This window comes from Choloepus didactylus, chromosome 18 (assembly GCF_015220235.1).
Source record: "Choloepus didactylus isolate mChoDid1 chromosome 18, mChoDid1.pri, whole genome shotgun sequence".
In the NCBI taxonomy this organism is placed as follows: Eukaryota; Metazoa; Chordata; class Mammalia; order Pilosa; family Megalonychidae; genus Choloepus; species Choloepus didactylus.
Window position 1 is genome coordinate 11,557,908 of NC_051324.1, and position 14,922 is coordinate 11,572,829.

Consider the following 14,922-nt stretch of genomic DNA (forward strand, 5'->3'; position numbering starts at 1 on the left):
TTCTATCTCATTGCTTATTTATTATTATTGCACCAATAACACCGTTTTCATTGTTGTCGCTGCCAGTAAATTATTTTTTCAGGGAAGGCAAGTGCCTGCTTCACTCTTATTTTTCAGAATTTTCCTGGCTATACTTGAAAGTTGATTTTTCTGATTACATTTAGAATCAAATTGTCAACAGCCACACACAAAAAGAAAATCCCACTGTTGTTTTGACTGATGTGGCATTAAATTTATAGGCAATTTGGGGACAGCTGAAATCATTATAATAATGATTTTTCCCACCCAGGATGTGATGTAGTTCCCCAGTCTTTCTGGCCTTTTTTTTTTTTTAAATACAGTTTTATTGAGATATATTAACATACCCTACAATCATCCAGTGTACAATCAGTTGTTCACAGTACCATAATATAGTTATGCACTCATCACCTCAAAACAGTTTTTGAACATTTTCCTTACTCCAAAAAAAAATAAAAATAAAAGCAAAAAGTATGCCGAACACTCTATCTTGGGGCTTGCCCTTATGAAGCTCGTTACTACAGAGAGACTAAACCTGCTTATAATTGTGCCTAAGAGTCTCCCCCTGAGAACCTCTTTGTTGCTCAGATGTGGCCCTCTCTCTCTCTAGCTAAGCCAACTTGGCAGGTGAACTCACTGCCCTCCCCTACGTGGGACCTGACTCCCAGGGGTGTAAATCTCCTTGGCAACGCAGGATATGACTCCCGGGGATGAATCTGGACCCCGCATCGTGCGATTGAGAACATCTTCTTGACCAAAAGGGGGATGTGAAATGAAACAAAATCAAGTTTCACTGGCTGAGAGATTTCAAATGGAGTCAAGAGGTCACTCTGGTGGACAATTCTTACACGCTATATAGATAACCCTTTTTAGGTTTTAATGTATTGGGATAGCTAGAAGTAAATACCTGAAACTATCAAACTCCAACCCTTGACTCTTTTGGGGTACAAAAATTAAATGAAAAATAGGGTGGGATGGGGGAGATGATTTGGATGTTCTTTTTTACTTTTATCTATGATGGTACTGTGAACAGTTGATTGTACACCATGGATGACTGTGTGGTATGTGAATATATCTCAATAAAACTGAATTTAATTAAAAAAAGAGAAAAGGACACCTAAAACATTCCATCCCACCCTATTTTTCGTTTAATTTTTGTACCCATTTTTTTGTATTCATCTGTCCATAACTGGATAAAGGGAGTGTGAGTCACAAGGTTTTCACAATCACATAGTCACACCATGTAAGCTACATAGTTATCTAATCATCTTCAAGAATCAGGGTCACTAGGTTGCAGTTTGACAGCTTCAGGTATTTCCCCTCTAGCCATTCCAACACACTAAAAACTAAAAAGGGATATCTATATAGTACATAAGGATACCCTCCAGAGTAGCCTCTGGACTCCATTTGAAATCTCTCAGCCACTTAAACTTTATTTAGTTTCATTTCTCTTCCCCCTTTTGGTCAAGAAGATTTTCTCAATCCCACCATGCCGGGTTCAGGCTCATGCCTGGGAGTCATGTCCCCTGTTGCCAGGGGAACTTACACCCCTGGAAGTTAGGTCCCATGTAGGGGGGAGGGCAGTGAGTTCTCCTGCCAAGTGGGCTTAGAGAGGGTTCTGGCCTTCTTTAATACTGTATCTTTCTAAAGTTGTCTTTATCTTAGTATATTTTAATATGGTAGCTTTCATGTCATGCAAACCACTATCTTTCTGTACTAACAGTGCTTCAGATATGTAGCAATACAGATCTCATGACTTCCAGTCATGACCCTTCATCCAGAATCAAATTTAGATAAAACTGATCCACGAGCCTAAGAGAAATGCATGGTGTAAAGCTTGAAAGGGGTTGTGGTAGGTTGAAGCTCTATGTACCCCAGAAAAACATGTTCTTAAATCTAATCCTTTCCTGTGGGTATGCACCCACTGTAAGTAGGACATTTTGATGAGGCTATTTCACTTAAGATGTGTCCCACCTCATTCAGTATGTGTCTTAATCCTACTCTTGGAGTTCTTTATAAGAGAATGAAATTCAGACAAAGAGAGAGAATGCCACAAAAGCAAGAAGCTGAAATAAACAAAATCTGGAAGAGAAGGGAAAGACCGGCAGATGCCATCATGGGCCTTGCCGTTTGGCAGAGGAGCCAAGGATCTCTGGCAACAAGTTGGTCTTCGAGAAGAAAGCATCACCTTGACAATGCCCTGATTTGGACATTTACGTGGCCTCAAACTGTAAGCTAATAAATTCCCATGTTTAAGCCAATCCATTTAATGGTATTTGCTGGCGCAACCTAGGAAATTAAAACAGGGGTGAAGAATAAGCTTAGAAGGTGATGATGGAACTGGGAGGGGTAGGCTGGGGGCAGGGGGCAGTTGGTGGCAAAGCCTGTGTTTGAACCTTAAAGATGATCTCAGAAACTGTCCTGTCACACATATCACCTTTTTGTTGCATGGGAAAGAGGAGGGAGAAGTGTGAGGGTAGTTCATTTTGGTGGGTAGGGGGAGTATGGGAAAAGAGATGGAAAAAGGAGAAATTCCTTAGCTCCGTAAGTCCAGAAATGTCAGTCATCCATCATCATCCCCCAAATCCAGTCAATTTTAACCCAGAAATGAGTCTTCAGTCTGGCCCCCTCTTCTCCTTCCCACTCTAGTTCTTTAGTTCAAGCCTTCATCATCTCCCCTTGACTAGTTTATATACAGCTAAACTCCTCTCGCTTGTCCCACTCTTGCCCCATTCTCTCCACCCTCCACATTGCCCAGATCTATCTTCCTAAAAGAGAAATCTCATCGTTCCATTCCCCTGCTTAAAAAAACCCTACTGATGTTCTGAGAGAAGGGCCTCAGCCTCATCCCTTCGCCAGCTCTACAAAATCCTCCACAACCTGTTCCAGCACTCCTCTCCAGCCTCATCTCTCCTGCCCTCTCCCCTGCAAACAGTTCAGAACAGACTGTGTCTTCTGTCCTTGTCTTTCTCTCTCCCTCTCTCTCTCTCTCTTTGGAATACCCTTTCTCAACTTCTGCCCATCCTTCAAGACTGTCCTCAAATGTCCCCTCCTCTGGACAGCTTGCACTCTTTCCGCCCTTCAAGAGCAGTTAGTTACTTTGTCTTCTGAGTCATACCTCTATTATAGTATTCCTGAGCTTGTAATACCTATTTATGTCTCTTCTCGAATACATTCGGAAGGCGGGGACCATGTTAATTCATTAATTCATGTCTGTGTCCGCATCGCCTGGCATAAGGACTGGCACAAAATAGGATGCATGGATGGATGGGTGGGTGGGTGGATGGAAGCTGGGATGGGTTGACGGAAGGAGAAATTAGGAAAAGGAACCCCCGGAGGACAAAGATAGACACCAGGGGGAGCTGAGGCACCACAATAAAGAAGCGGGAGGGCGAGCCGAGGAAGGCTGAACGCTCTGGGGTGAGCCGGGGAGCGGCGTGCAGTAAACCAAGCATCACGCAACTGCAACCGCTCACCCACGTGTGCATCCCCTCATCCTCCTTCCCAGATTGTGCATCGGCTCACTGCACCGTCCCCACCGCCTCCACGGCCACACTGAGAGAAAACAAAGGGGAGGTGACCCCTGCCGGGTCCTGGATGCCGGAAGCCAATCAGAGGCGCCCATTCCCTGGAAGGCGGGAGCCTTCGTTTAAGGGGACCCAATTAGCTTCTGAGGGAATGTGGCGGGGCGGAGAGATGGGCAGGAAGGGCCGGGGGGTAGGAACGGCGCGCGCCGGGAGAGCTCCCTGGAGGCGCTGGCGCGCGGAGGGGGTGAGGGCGGAGCCAATCACCGTGCGGGTTTGCGGGGAGAGGGCGGGCGGCGCGGCGGCGCGCGCGAGCCGGGCTGACGCATCTGGCGCCGGTTCCCCAGGATCCGAGGGCGGGGGGCGGGGCGGGCCGGCCGGGAGGAGGGAGAGGAGAAAGAGCGGAGGCTGCGCGTGCGCGCTGGCGCGGGGAGTAGCAGGGACCTGGCAGCGGGCGAGGAGGCTGCGAGCGAGCCGCGGACCCGGCGGGCGGCTGGCGGCGGGCGCGCGCACCATGGGGGAGAAACCCGGGACCAGGTAGGGGAGGTGGGGCCGTGCCGCGAGGCCTGGGCGGCGGCTCGGGGCTGATGCCGGGATGGTCCCGGGGGAGAGAATCCGGGGAGCCGGACTCCTGGTCCTGAGGGGGCAGCCATCCGGGGCCGCACACCTAGGTCCTCGCGGATAATGGGGGCGCCTGCCTTGGCCCCTGCAGGAAGCGAGGGCTGAAGGGGACCGGGAAACCGGCGTCTGGATTCTGTTAGGGATGTGGGGGGCGGACGCCTGGGTTTTCCGTGCAGGCTGCAATGCAAGGGCGGAGGAAGAAGAGCAGGTGGCCGGCTCCGAGGGGGTAGTGTATGGGGAGATGGGACGTCGGGATAGGAAGTCCCCAGAACTAATGTCGAGCCAATGGAAAGCCTCGCGTCCAATACCCCACAGGCAGTAGTTCTGCCCCCCACCTGTCCCGAGGGCTGGATGGCTCCGCTTCCAAACTTCTGCCATTCCCCGGGTTGCTAACAGCAACAGCTTCATCCTGGGTGAGCGGAGTTCATGATGACCCTCCCCGATTCTGGGCCCTACTCCCTCTCCCCTTAGGTGGGGATGGGGGAGGCAGTATCTGCCCTGGGCACGCCGTCTACTCCCCGGATGTTTTCTGTGCAATCGAGGCTCCTTCCTTCCACTGACACCCCGAGTTCTCTTTTTTGGTCTCTAACAAAATGCACTTCCTGTTGTGACCCAACACCTCTAAGGGGGAAGGAGGTGAATGCTTGAGTCCCTGGGAAGCAGGAGCAAAAGAGGGAAAGGTTGCAGCTGTTTGCCTCAACCTAGAGGTTATCAGGACCTGGTCCTGAGCTATCACTTGTTCTGCAAAATGTTCTATCAGCCTCACCATGCCCCACCCATGAAGTAAGAGAACCCAGGTTCCTGAGCACCAAGTGGACCAGTGTTGGAGAGGGAGGACTTGGAGGACACCCCAGAGAAAGCGGAAGTTGCTGACTTGAGGGAGGCCCCCAATTTCCGTTCTGTGGTTCAGGGAGGGGGACAGAAGGACTAAAGGGGGACTGCTGACTTGGCACAATTTCCCCCATCCCCATCAAATTCTAGGCCACATGAAGTGGAGAGAATGGCAGGAAGTGTGAGGGGGCATCTGCTGCCTCCCCACCTCACTGGGCACCTCCCTGATCACCCCATCACCCCGCTTCCTTGGCCAGCCTCATGTACACACTGAGGCTTCTCCCCAGCCTGGCAGGAGGTGGCTGGATTAAAATCCAAATGACAATTGCCCCAGAGCCACCTTTCACTTGGCCAACTGATTGTGGCTGTTACAACACTCTGCCAGGGTTCCTAAATCAGAGGAAACATTGAAACAAAGAGGGAAACCAGAAGTAACTGAGGTCAAAGAGGAGGGAAAGCCATAGCATTCAGTTCCCAAGTTGGGGCAAAAGGTGGGATGTTTTCTTCTCCTTGGTTGGTTAGGGGTACCAGGAGGCCTCCATCCCCTTTGCCTTGTGGCCCTTGGACAGCTTGGCCTTCTGGGGAAGAAGAGGCAAGTGAAGTTGTTAAAGCAGAAACTGGGGCAGTGGGGTTGGAGGAGGGATGGACCAGTTGGCAGGATTTCAGTTTCTACTATCTGAAGGCTCTTCCTAGGGGGATCACTGGTGAGGGGAAGTGGATTGGGAGGAGTGATGTGGTGCAGCAAAGAACAGGCCCACAAGTGACCAGAGCACTGGGGTCCCCAGTCACTTCCCTACACTCCCAGCAGGGGATGGAGTCAAGGCTCAGATGGCTTCAGCAACCGGGAAGCAAATCTCCTTCAATACAACAAACTATTGATGCCAGTTACAGAGACAGGAGAGTACAGCAGTTTGATTAAGAGGATGGGCTGGCAGCCAGGCTGTCTCTCTGAGATCCACCATTTACGCTCCCAGTGACGCTGGGTGAAAAACACTTGGCCGGTGTCTCAGGTTCCTCACCTGTAAAGTAGGCATATCAGGCCCTCCATCACTGGCTTGTTAAGAGTCTTAAACTGAGTAACACACAAGAAACGCTCCAACAGTGCGAGCATGGAGCATTCACCCAGTATAAGCCAGCAGCACCATCTTCAACCCACTGTGTGGGGGTGCCCCCATAAATATGGCCCCTGGTGCACACAGTCTGTCTAAGGAGAGAGTTGGATGATACACAGCCGACTGCCCCTGGTGTGCCGTCACGCCACCAGCACAAACATAAACAAGGTGCGGCAGGAATCCCCAAAAAGGGGTGACCCAGGGCCTGGGCTGGGTCTGCTTCCTAAAGGCAGCATCTGAGCTGGGTCTTGAAGGATGAACTGGCTTTTGGGGTGTGGAGATCAGAGATGGGGCCTGCTGGAGGTTAATGAAGTCGGTCAGACTTGGGTGGCTCCTGTGGGAGAAACTTTTAGGGGCGAAGGCCAAGGCCACTGACCTCCCAAGTACTCCAGCTGCCTTTTGGGCTGGAACCTCTGCCCCTTTCCCCACAAGCAGTGGAGACCAAAGCAGGTGGAGAGCGGGTTAGGCCTTACAAAGACACTGCTGTCACCTGCCCATCCAGGTCCTCTGGATGGTTCCTGTGGTAACCAGAGGCCATTACCGGGAGGGTGGGCCAAGGATAAAAGGGGGATTTGCCATGGCAACCAGCTGCGAGTGGCTGCTGGGTTAGAAATATTAAGGAGCTCTGGTTGCCTTTCCTTCTGGGAAGAAGTGGGAGCGGGAAGGACTGGGCAAAGCCCCAAAGCATCCAGGCAGGAATCTTGGGTGAGAGCCGCTTCTCAGACTTCGGAGGGATGAGGCCCTGGTGTGTGTGTGTGTGTGTGTGTGTGTGTGTGTGTGTGTGTGTAGGGGTGTGTGTGTGAGGGGTGTGTGTGTGGAAGGGTGTGTGTGTGTGTGTGTAGGGGTGTGTGTGTGAGGGGTGTGTGTGTGGAAGGGTGTGTGTGTGTGTGTGTGTGTGTGTGTGTGTGTGTGTGTGTGTGTGGAGGGGGTTGTCCCTGCTGAGTCTAAGGGAGGCAGTGGGGTTTCCCTTTCTGTTTTGTTAGGGTCTTCAAGAAGTCAAGCCCTAACTGCAAGGTGAGTTTCCCACAGTGTTTATCCCCTTGACCCTCCCTGGGCCCTAACAAAGCCCAGCCTGCCCCTAGACGTTCCCCAACCCCTGGTTCCCCACTTCCTGTGACAGCTAAGCGCCAACTTCCTTCCCTCCTGAAGCCCCTTGCCACAGAGGCTGCTCAGCCTGAGCTCGCTGCAGGGGAGGGTGGGGAGGGGCCTGGGTCCCTAAGCGAGGGGCCCAGAAGCCCTGTGTCTGTCACCCTCTTAGGAGCCAACCCCAGATGCCTGGGGCTGGGAAAAGTTAACAGCCCCCAGGCTCTGGTCTGTTTATCTCAGAGCCCCTTGAGGGGAGCTGGTGGGGCCCACAGCTGCTCCCTAACTGGCTGCCTAGGGCCGAGGCCTCCCTAAGGACCCACGCACACACCTGACTGGTGAGCAGAGGCTTGGAAAGAGATTAGGGAACAGCTGAAAAGCCTAAAGGCAGGGCAGTCTGGGAAACCCCACCACCGATCCCTTCCAGCGCCACTGGGAGGTAAAAGGAGAAACTCCTTCCTGATACTCCAGCCAGGGAAGACCCAGGGCAGGGCAGCCACTTGGGGATTCTGGGGCCCCGTCACCCTCCTACCCAACCTTCCCCGTGACCCCTCTACACCCTCAGCTCACCGTGTACTTGGGCAAACGGGACTTTGTAGATCACCTGGACAAAGTGGATCCTGTAGGTAAGTTTTCCCAGAGGGTGATAGCTCCTTCCCCAAGCAGGGAAGAGGTTCCTGGGCCCAGAAATGGGAGAGAGGCCCTGACAAGAAATGAACCCATGTGTCCCTTTCCTAGATGGCGTGGTGCTTGTGGACCCTGACTACCTGAAGGACCGCAAAGGTACTGACCCCAAGCCCAAGGGCCCCAGGAGAGGGAGGAAAATGGAGGTGAAATGGGCTGGCCCCGAGAGGGTACCCCAGAGAGATGGGGGGCTGAGGTAGGAGCGCAGAGTAGGGTTCAGGCAAGGAATTTGGGGAGGGGGCTCCTGACCACCCCACCTTGCCCTCCCTTCCCAGTGTTTGTGACCCTCACCTGCGCCTTCCGCTATGGCCGCGAAGACCTGGATGTGCTGGGCTTGTCCTTCCGCAAAGACCTGTTCATCGCCACCTACCAGGCCTTCCCCCCGGTGCCCAACCCGCCCCGGGCCCCCACCCGCCTGCAGGAGCGGCTGCTGAGGAAGCTGGGCCAGCATGCCCACCCCTTTTTTTTCACAGTGAGGAGACCCCCACCTTCGGCAGGGCGAGGGATCCGGGACTGTGTGTGCTGAGAGGGGCGCCTGTCGGGGCAGCCCTGGGAGGACAGTGAGGCAGGGACCCCAGGTCCACCCCCCTTCAAGGCCACCGTGCACTGGAAAGCCCATGCTTCTGCCTCCTCCTGGGTCCCCTTCCTTCTTCCTTTCCTATCCCCAGGAGGCCTTTCTCCAGCCTCTTGAGTTGAGATTGGGAGAAAGACTTGGGGACTTTCCGGAAGGACTGAAGCCTCCCCTTCCATCCGCCACAGATACCCCAGAATCTGCCTTGCTCCGTCACGCTGCAGCCAGGACCGGAGGACACGGGAAAGGTAAGAGGGGACCAGGGGGTGAGTAGGACAAAACAGGGCCCGGCAGGAGCCTGGGAACACACCTGTGAGGGAGGCGGATCGTGGCGAAGCCAGGAGTGGAGCCTAGGGTAGGAAAATGTCCCCAGTGCAAGCTAGGTGTGTGTGGTACAGTCACTGCCCACCTGTGACACTGCCCCCCGTTCTCTCAACCTGCCTGTACCTGGGGACAGGGGCTCACCTTGCACTGCCAGGACTGAGCCTCTGCCAGGTGCCGGGCCTTGGGGGGGTGGCAGAGGAGGAAGACTCAGTCCCTACGTGACCCAGACCATGAAAGGGCAAGAGTTCTGCCCCAGGAGAGAGTGGAAGGAAAGGGTGTGGTGGTGACAAGAGGGCCTTGTGTAAATGTGGCTTTTTCTCCCCTTCCCAAGGCCTGTGGGGTGGACTTTGAGATTCGAGCCTTCTGTGCCAAATCACTAGAAGAAAAAAGCCACAAAAGGTGAGGGAAGCAACCCCTTCTCTGGGGTAACCATTCCCTCCCACTTGCATGAGCCCCAGGCCCCCATGGGAGCAGGTATTTGGGTGCCTGGGAACTGACCCACTCCCATCCCCCACCCACCCCCTGCCAGGAACTCTGTGCGACTGGTGATCCGAAAGGTGCAGTTTGCCCCAGAGAAACCCGGCCCCCAGCCTTCAGCTGAAACCACACGCCACTTCCTCATGTCTGACCGGTCCCTTCACCTTGAAGCTTCCCTGGACAAGGAGGTGGGGCGTGAGGGGATGACGCAGGTGCCACGCCCTGTGGGGAAGGGGTGAAGCCACACATCAAGATGGCCTCTAGCCGGGTGTGGAATGTCACCATGGGCTTGGAGTTAGGGGGAGGAGGCGGAGCGATGTACACGTGTTGGGGCCCACTAATTAATAATTGGACCAGTGAAAAACAGACCAAATTAACTCGCCCCTCCTCCTCCTCAAAAGCTGTACTACCATGGGGAGCCCCTTAATGTCAACGTCCACGTCACCAACAACTCCACCAAGACCGTCAAGAAGATCAAAGTCTCTGGTAGGAGGTGGGGGTTGGGAAGGGTCTTGGGGGAGGGAGCTGCGGCAGAAGTGGCTTCTGGTGTGATCTCAGCCCAGCGATGTGTCCCAGTGTGGGAGACCCACCGGGGCATGAAGAGTTTAGACTGTTCCAGAATGATCTTTGGGGCCCCATTGTTTATTGCCATGAGGAAGGCTGAGTGTTGGAGGGGTCAGGGGTTGGTGTTGGGTTGGGGGCTGTGACATGTGCTCTGGAATTGTGGTGGGGCAATGGTTTGCACCCCATCCAGAGCTGCTTGACCCCTGCCCCGCCCTGCAGTGAGACAGTATGCTGACATCTGCCTCTTCAGCACTGCCCAGTACAAGTGTCCCGTGGCTCAGATTGAACAAGAGTGAGTATCAGAACAGGCATGGGTCCCTATCTTAGGGCAGAAGAGTGGGGCCAGGAGAGTGTGAAGTGGGGGCTAGAATTCTTCCAGAACCAAACCCAGTTTAAAGGGCATTCCCTCCACATTTAGGAAGCTCTGAGCTGCTGATTTAATTTTCTTGAGCAGGCCGAGCTAAAACCTACTTCCTTGTGACCTGTGCCCATGGAAGGAAGGGGCTAGTGCTGCGGGAGATGAAGTCTGGTAGTGGCAGGCTGCCCCTCACCCAGCCTAGCCCCTCCAAGGGTCCTGTTCTCTCGTCCCCACCTTTCAGCGACCAGGTGTCTCCCAGTTCCACATTCTGTAAGGTGTACACCATAACCCCACTGCTCAGTGACAACCGGGAGAAGCGTGGTCTCGCTCTGGATGGGAAGCTCAAGCATGAGGACACCAACCTGGCTTCCAGCACCATGTGAGGAAGGGGCTCAGTGAGGGGAGGGGGTCCTCTGCAGCCCCAGAACCAGACATGCATGCATTCATTCATTCAGCAAATGTGCCGACAGTGCAAGTCCTAGGTGCCAGGGAGAGATCGGTGAACAGAAGAGATTTTTAAAAAAAAAAACAAACTTCTAGGGGAGGAAGAACAGACAAATAAAGAGCATGTTTAGTGACAAGTGTTAAGGAGAAAAAGCCAAGCAGAGAAGGTAGATATAAAGTCAACAGAGAGAGGCAGGGTGTGTTCATTTTAAATAGGTGGCTAGGGAAGGCATAATACAGAGCTGAATTTTGAGTAAGGACCTGGAGGAAGGAAGCCATGTGGATATGGAGGGAGAGAGTGGGCCAGACAGAGAAAAAAGGTCCAAGACGGGTGGGGCCAGGGCCAGATGTGTGAGGGGCCGGCAGAGCCGCCGCCAGCCTCTAGGGGCCGCTGTGCCCTCGGGCAGGAACAGCCCCGCAGGTCCACAGCTTCACAGTTAGGGCTGGGTGTCCCCCATCGCACCCCATGCCCTTGTAGAGGGTGCACACCACGTGGCCACACCCAGCAGGCCTGCAGGCCAGCATGGGAAGAATGAACTACAAGAAGAGGAGGAGGAGGTGAGGGCAGAGGACCAGTGGAGAGCTCCAGACATAAGGACTTGGGCTTTTAACTGAGAGAAATGAGAAGCCACAGGATTCTGAGCAGAGGAAACCACGTGGCTTCACCATTATGACAGCACATCCCATGTGGCTGGGACCCTGGGGCCTAGTGTGAGCTGGCGGTTCTGCTCAGAAGCCTGATGGCAGCCCCAAGGGTGGGAGAAGGGGCAGGGGGCAGTGGGCCCTGGTCCAGCTCCCCCTCTGCCCCGACCTGATTGCAGCGTGAAGGAGGGGGCCAACAAGGAGGTGCTGGGAATCCTGGTGTCCTACAGGGTCAAGGTGAAGCTGGTGGTGATTCGCGGCGGGTGAGTGTGGTGGGGGGAGTCTGGGGGGGGTGCAGCGGTGCTCTGGCTCTCCATCACCGTCCTCCTCACGCCGCTTCTCCCCTCCCCAGGGACGTCTCCGTGGAGCTGCCATTTGTGCTTATGCACCCCAAGCCCCACGACCACATCACCCTCCCCAGACCCCAGTCAGGTGAGCATGCCCCCCACCCAGGTCCCCAGCAGGAGGGTTGGAAGCAGGGCCAGTGGGGGAAAGTTGACACTTCCAGCACCCACCCACCCACCCCCTCTCCTTCCTGCCTTAGCCGTTCCTGAAACAGATGTCCCTGTGGATACCAACCTCATTGAATTTGATACCAAGTAAGAAACTCACCCCTCTTCCCCACCTTCCTACCTGTGACCCTCCTTGGATAGATTCCTGTAGCACTCAGATCTACTCTCCTGCCCCGTTTTTTCTCTTTTGGGGGGTGGGGTGGCTGAGGTAGCAAATCAAGATGTGCAGCCCCCTCTCCTGGCCCTCTTCTGACACTTCCTGCTAGTTCCTCCAGCCCCACTGCTGCCCTAACACCTCTTTGCCTGGGAGGGGAGTGAGAGGCTAAGAAAAGGGTCTGAAGTCCGGGCCTCACCCTCCCCTCTCCCCCCACCAAGCTATGCCACAGACGATGACATTGTGTTTGAGGACTTTGCCCGGCTTCGGCTGAAAGGGATGAAGGATGAAGACTACGATGACCAATTCTGCTAGGAAGAGGAGCTGGGAGAAGGGAGTGGATGGTGCTGGGAGAGGAAAGGGGGGGACCACGATCCCCGCTATTGTTGGGAGAGCAGTTCCAGCCCCTCTTTCTGTCCCCTCCATCCAGCAGCTTCCTCAGCCACCCCTTTCCCTCCCTCTCCCCCACGCCCTCCAGATACGCACTGGACTCATCTCCTGTTAAAAGTGGGCATTAATTTTGGGGCTACAGCTGTGCCTCCCCAGCCCCCCACTGGGCAGAAAGCTGTGTTCATACCTACATTTTTTGGAGGGGAATGTTAAAAAGAGGAGCGATGGCTGGGAAAGTGGGGGGAGCTCCCACATTCCAGTTCACACCAACACCCCCCTCATGTCACTAGCTCTGCCTCCCATTCCATTCGAGATGACACCCCTTGGGGAACAGGGCCATTTCTTTGTTTCTGAGCATAAAGAAGAAAATAAACCTTTCACTAGGCATGAATGTGTGTGTTTTCTGTGTGGAGTATAGTGCGCTCATCCATGGGTCCGAAGGCTTGTGAACAACAACAGGGTGAGGATGTGAGGACCCAGTCTCACTTCCCTCTGCACCTCCATGGCACCCAGCACCCAGGCTGTCAATAAAGGTTCACTGAATGACTGCACTGGACTGCGTTCCAGGGCCAATAGCAAACCTTAAGATTTGGTCAGTCCAAACTCAAGGGCACAGTTTGGTAAAGCCACGTAAAGTAAACACATCCATTTACAGGGGAAACAACTAACAGCCCTGCAGACAAGTGCCCTTGGGAGCTGGGCAGGGCAGGCTTTTCTCTTGAGGTTGGACACACATGACTGAGGTGTGACCTGTCTTTTAGTCTGTTTCCGCTGCTTATGGTTACTCAAAGCAGTCCATTCCTAGGGGCTCGGGGGGACCACATCTGCAGGCCTCCTCACGCAGAGAAGCCCCAGGACATCTCCATGGCATCTGGTACTCACGTCCTAGCACAGAAGCCAAGGCTTTGCACAGCCAGAGAGTCAGGCTGCTGTGGGCCCAAGTCCCAGGAATGACATCCTAGTGCTCATCAGGAACTCCCTGAGGCTGGGCCAAAGCCCCAGGCTGGGCTGCAGGGAGTTGGCAACGCTCTGCTGACATTTCTCACCTCCATCACCCACCCCCAATCCAGTAGCCCAAACTTATCTTCTCTCCTTTTTCTCTTACGGCTCATTCATTCATTCCATGAACATTTATTGAGTCCTCACTACATGTCAGGCATAGTATAGGGGCTTCACAGTGATCAAGACAAGGATTAGTCATTCCCCAATGATTTAATTACAATAGTTATGCTCCAAAGGAGAAGTGCAGAAGCAATGCGGATATATGACAAGTTCTGACCGACAACGGGGTTAGGGGGAGATTTCCCTGGAGGAAGTGACCTTTAAGCGGAGAACTGAAAGATAAGGAAGAGTTGACCAGCATGTTGGGCAATGTCACCATCATGTGTGGAGGCAGCAACAGCACATTTCAGGGCCTGAAAGGCCTGAGGGACTGCGGCAGAGACAGCCAGGGGCAAAGTAGTTCTAGATGAGGTCAGTGACGCCGATGGAGGCAGCTCATGCGGGCCTTGAGTCCATGTTATGGCTCATGACCTCTAATTAAGCCATTATTTACCAGCAGGCACTGAGCGCTGCCAAAATGCCAATAACCATGCCTTCCCCAACCCCCTCGGGGCAGCAACCTGTTCCCAGTGCACACCCTGGGACTTCCCCTCATGTAGCAACTGTCCCCTCCCAAGCCTCTACCACCAAGCAAACTCCTGACTCCTCAGGACCTGCTCACTGACCTCTAAGCTCTTGGCCCAGGATCTCAAACTTTTTCAAGTGAATCAGAATCCTCTGGGGGGCATGTAAAAGATAGAGTCCCAGGTTCTACCTCCTAGTATTCTGATCCAGTAGGTTCAAGGAAGAATCCAGGAGTCTGGCTTTTTAATTAGCACCCAGGATGATTTTAATGCAGGTGGTCCTGAGACCACATACTTTGAGAAACAGTTTTGTTTGTTTCATTTTATGTTTTTAAGAAGGTAATACATGTGCATGGCTTTAAAAAAAAATCCAAACAGTATAAAATAGTAAGTGAAAATAAGGCTCTCTCCTGCTGCTGAGCCCCAGCCTCCCATTTATCCTTACCCAAGTCAAGCACCCAGAATCAACCAGTTTCTTGATTATTCTTCACACTCATACATGTGTGCACATGCCCCCACCCTCTTGGAGTGTATACAGATGGTATACTCTGAATGTCCTTCTACACCTTGCTTTATGTGTTTAACAGTGTCCCTAGGAGAGCATTCCTCATTACCTAAACAGTACATAAAGAGCTACCTCATTCTTTTAAAGGGCTGCATAGTTTTCCTTTGCCTAGATGGTATTATTTATTTTACCAGTTTCCCACCGATGGACATGTAAGATGTGATATGTCCACTCTTTTGCTAATTCAAACAGTATTACAATGCTTATCTTTGAAGACGTGTCTTTTGCATATGTTAAGTGTATCTAAGGGACAAATTATTAAAAGTAGAACTGCTGAGCCAAAGAGTAAGAGCATGTTTTTGATCACTGTCAATCTGACAGGTAAAACATGATAAAACATGACATCATCCTAGTTTTAATTTACATTTCTTTTATTATGCATGAAGGTGAACCCAATTTACTGGGTCAATATTCTTTATCTTA

General features: G+C 53.0%; 1 protein-coding gene across 1 annotated transcript; it reads left to right on the forward strand.

Moving 5' to 3' along the window:
• Window positions 1–3,951: 3,951 nt before the first annotated feature.
• ARRB2 (arrestin beta 2) lies at window positions 3,952–12,700 on the forward strand. The gene is made up of 15 exons (XM_037810017.1): window positions 3,952–4,079; window positions 7,090–7,120; window positions 7,755–7,815; window positions 7,928–7,972; window positions 8,149–8,345; window positions 8,633–8,692; window positions 9,100–9,167; window positions 9,298–9,433; window positions 9,647–9,731; window positions 10,029–10,101; window positions 10,409–10,546; window positions 11,433–11,516; window positions 11,606–11,685; window positions 11,798–11,852; window positions 12,141–12,700. The coding sequence occupies exons 1-15, from the start codon at window positions 4,057–4,059 to the stop codon at window positions 12,232–12,234; spliced, it is 1,230 nt and encodes a 409-aa protein (XP_037665945.1). The 5' UTR covers window positions 3,952–4,056; the 3' UTR covers window positions 12,235–12,700.
• The last annotated feature ends 2,222 nt before the right edge of the window (window positions 12,701–14,922 follow it).